At 49.8% G+C, this 3,877-nt stretch overlaps 1 protein-coding gene across 1 annotated transcript; it reads left to right on the forward strand.

Moving 5' to 3' along the window:
* The first annotated feature begins 221 nt into the window (after positions 1-221).
* Positions 222-2,803, forward strand: LOC114637267 (CD209 antigen-like protein C). The gene is made up of 8 exons (XM_028785478.1): positions 222-261; positions 402-485; positions 597-680; positions 1,022-1,090; positions 1,346-1,423; positions 1,655-1,806; positions 2,184-2,296; positions 2,662-2,803. Exons 1-8 carry the CDS (start codon positions 222-224, stop codon positions 2,801-2,803), a joined length of 762 nt encoding a protein of 253 aa, XP_028641311.1.
* Positions 2,804-3,877: the final 1,074 nt, after the last annotated feature.

Here is a 3,877-nt window from a genome sequence, read left to right on the forward strand (position 1 = left end):
TACTGTACAACTCCTGTCTCAGATTAGCACCTTTTTAGCTGTGTCAAGCAATGTTTCTCTCCCCACACTTTTCCGGGGTAAGGGTATCCCCATCCTGTTCCTTTTTTTCCCCTGAGTCAGAGAAGAATGGGCCTCACAGAGGGTGCTTGAGAGGGTCATGGGGTTATATAAATGCCAGGGCAGAGGGAAGGTAGAAAGAGGGGAGTCGAGAGAAGCAGAAGATGGCAGGAGAGCCAGAGCTCCGTCAGCCAAAGAACTATGGTGAGGCTGGGCACCCTCTAGGTGCTTTCCGGGGAGCGGGATCCAGGATCCAGGTAATCTGGACCTGGCCTTCAGCTTCGCTGGGGTGAGGGAGGGGGCTGAGCTTTGAAGGTCAGCTGCTTATGTTCTGTCCCATTCAGAGGAGGAGGAGGTCACATCCAGAGATCAGGGATTTGCTGAGAATGACCCCGAGGGTCAGATTTGCAGCCCCAAGAGTTTGCAAGGTACCAGGGTGATTCAGGGGCAGAGGTGTCAGGGATCCTCTGCAGAATGAACACAGCAGGGCAGGATCTGCTCCTTGGGAGCTCAGCTCTGCCCATCTGTCGGTTCTGCAGGATATCTGATCCGTGTCCCCTGGCTTCTGCTGCTTCTCATCATTTTGGGCCTCTTTTTGCTTATGTTGGCCACCCTGATTCAAGGTAAGTCAGAGCAGGGCTGGGAAAGGGGGTCTGGAGTGTGGGGGGGTCTGCTTTTATTTTATTTATTATTTTGTTTTTGCACTCGGTAAGCAAGAACTCCAGCATGGGACAGTAGCTGAACTCTTAGATTTTTTTCCTCTGGAATGATCCTTGCCTACCCCCAGATTCACCACATCTGGGACATCTAAGGTCCACTTCCCTCACATCATTTGTGACCAGGAGCAGCTTCCTGTCCCTCTCTGAAATGGGGCTCACCTTTCCCTTGCAACTGAACTTGGCACAGCCAGGCACAGTCAGTGCTCATAAGGGGGTGTGGGTGTATGTGCTCTTCTCTCTCGCAGTTTCCAGGATTCCTGCATACTCCAAGGGACAGACCCAGGATCAGCAGGGTAGCTCCAGCTTAGGGAGAGGTAACTGGGGCTCTAGGTGGGAGAGGACTCTCAGGTTGTGTGAAGTGGGTAACTATGGGCACAGACATGCTGGGTGCATGGCAGGATGGGGGAGGCCAGAGACCTGTTGGGCCTAACAGATTCTGAGGCCCAGTGTTCTGGTCTGTGAAATGGTCTGTGAATTGAGGTCACTGTGACCACCAATGTAATTTTTTGAGTCCAGCTTTGGACCAGGCACACAGTTGATGCTTAACTGTTGTCCACCTCTCCTTGTAGGTGCTGTTCCTCAGGAGCAGACACACTCCGGCTTGGAGCAGATCCAGCAGCAGCTGGCTCAGCTCAATGCCTCGCTGGGTGAGGCTCCAGGACCTGAGCTGGGACAGAGCTGAGGGGTCATCAGAGGGATTGGCATCCACTTTCTGGGTCTCCCACTGAGGCAGGCAGGATAGAGCACAGGGACTGTGGTCTGGGTTTTGGGGCCACTGAGTTGATAGCTGAAATGGGAGACCAGCCCTGGACTGTAATATCCGGGGCAGGGGGGAGACAAAAACCGTTCAACCACTGAGCTCAGTGTTTGCTCTGTAGCTGGCCTGTGCCGGCCCTGTCCCTGGGACTGGGAGCTCTTCCAGGGAAGCTGCTACCTCTTCTCCAGAACCCTGGGCAGCTGGGAAACCTCTGCCTCCTCCTGCAAGAATCTTGGGGCCCACTTGGTGATTATCAACAGTGTTGCAGAGCAGGTGAGTGGGCCACAACCTTACCTGTCCTAGGCATTGGACTCTAGATGGGAAGCTGTGGAACATGGAGGAGATGCTGTCTGAGGGGGCTTCCTGTAGGAGGAAGCACAGAGGACTGGGGAGGTTCTCTAGGGGAAGAACAGATGAGGGAGGGAGTAGAGAAAGTTTGAGACATCGTGTAACCCTCCAGGAATACACCTGTGAACTGAGGTGTAAGTGAACATGTTTTCACATGCATGCACTTTATCCTACATTCACGCATGCATGCATATGACAATGTGTACAACTCAGTACAGTGCCTCTAGGCTTGAGCGCAGAGAGAAATTGTATGAGAGGCAGAGAGGAGTGGGAAGCATCGAATCAGACCTTTCTCTGTGCAGAGATTCATGAAATATTGGAATGTGAGGAAAAACCAACGTTCCTGGATTGGCCTCAGTGACCATACACATGAAGGTTCCTGGCAGTGGGTGGACAACAGCCCCCTCAAGTTCAGGTGAACACTCAGATTCCATGGCTCAGAAAGCAACTGGCAGGGAGATGGCCCTCACTCTAAACACAACTTTCACTGTTGGCAAGAACTCATAGAGCATCATAACTACAACCCCATATTACCTGAGTATTCTCACATCCTGCCCCAACTTAAGCCCAAAATCTGGGGTCCTCATTTTTCCTTTGCTGAGCTGATTCTCTTAGGGGTCATGTTAGACTCATATATTTTTAATAGCTCTCCCATAAACTTCTGCCCACTGCTTAGAGTGTTCTTGGTCTTTTACCATGAGACTATATAGCTCTTCTTTGCTAGCTATAGGGTGGGTTCTGGGTGGAATGGCTCTTTCTCAAAGCCAATGATGTTTGTAGCTTTTGGAAAGAGGGGGAGCCTAACAATGATGGAGATGAGGACTGCGTGGAGCTGTTCATGGATGATTGGAATGATAATAAGTGCACCATACAAAACTTCTGGGTCTGTGAGCAGCCCTCAGCTCCCTGCCCTGGTCACTGAGGGTCTATGCTCCCCTAATGACGCAGACAACTTGGGGATACTCTGCTTCAGTTCCAGCCATCTTGTTCATCCCAGTGTCTCTGTTCTGAGACCTTTGAGATCCTGAGAGAGTTCCTGAGGCACCCTTCCCTGCAGCTCTTCCCTCTTCCTCTGTGGGTGACTTCAGTTACACAAATCCAGAGCCCATGAATCCCTTCAGCCGAGTCATACATACAAGGAGTTGGAGTGTAGCTCATTGATATACTCCAGTTTGTCTAGCACGAGTGACTCTCTGAGTCCCAACCCTAGCTCCCAAATAAATGAATAAACAAATAATTAAATTCATGCCTGGTCTGATGTGTTCCACTTAGTGGATTCTCTATTCCTGGACACTGTGCTCATTAGAAAAGCTTTGAAATGTATGATATTAACTAGGATGTTAGTGTCTACAATACCTTTGGGTTGTGGGCAATTCACTTGCTTGCTTGTTTGGGACAGACACTTATTATGGACTCTTGGCTGGCCTCGAATTCACCAGATCTACCAGCTTTTGCCTCCTGAGTTCTGGAATTAAATGCATGCAGCACTACACCTGGATAATCTGTTTTATTTTAAATTTGTGTTGGGAATATGCACCCACTGAGTACATACATTCATATTCATATTATCTTTTTCACTTTGTTCTTCAGTCCCTTCTGGCAATGCAGCCAGGGAAAGTAGGAAGATTTCCCCTCATAGTGTCTCTCCCTCCGGAAAGCTATCTCCAGTGACACTGTCTCCCCAGTCAGGAAGGCGCTTTTCCCTGGTGATGCCAAAGGCTCAACCTCCCCCTTGTGTCTAGAAACCTAAAGCATTTGTCTGGTTTTTATTTTATTTTACTTTATTCTTTTGCTCTGCTCTCTCTGACCTCCTCATGGCTGGTTTGTTTCCCTTACGTCAGTGCCAAAGAGAGAACTTGTCCCTGGGACAACCAGCTCCTTGACAAGGGGCTACTCTCTGCACTTGCCTGATGGCCTAGGGACCTCTTGCCTCACTGGCTACTCAGTCTTCATTTATGCATAAATTTCTCTCCTGCCTCACTTAAGCATGAGCCTT

This window comes from Grammomys surdaster, unplaced genomic scaffold (assembly GCF_004785775.1).
Source record: "Grammomys surdaster isolate TR1022 unplaced genomic scaffold, NIH_TR_1.0 125243, whole genome shotgun sequence".
Classification (NCBI taxonomy): Eukaryota; Metazoa; Chordata; class Mammalia; order Rodentia; family Muridae; genus Grammomys; species Grammomys surdaster.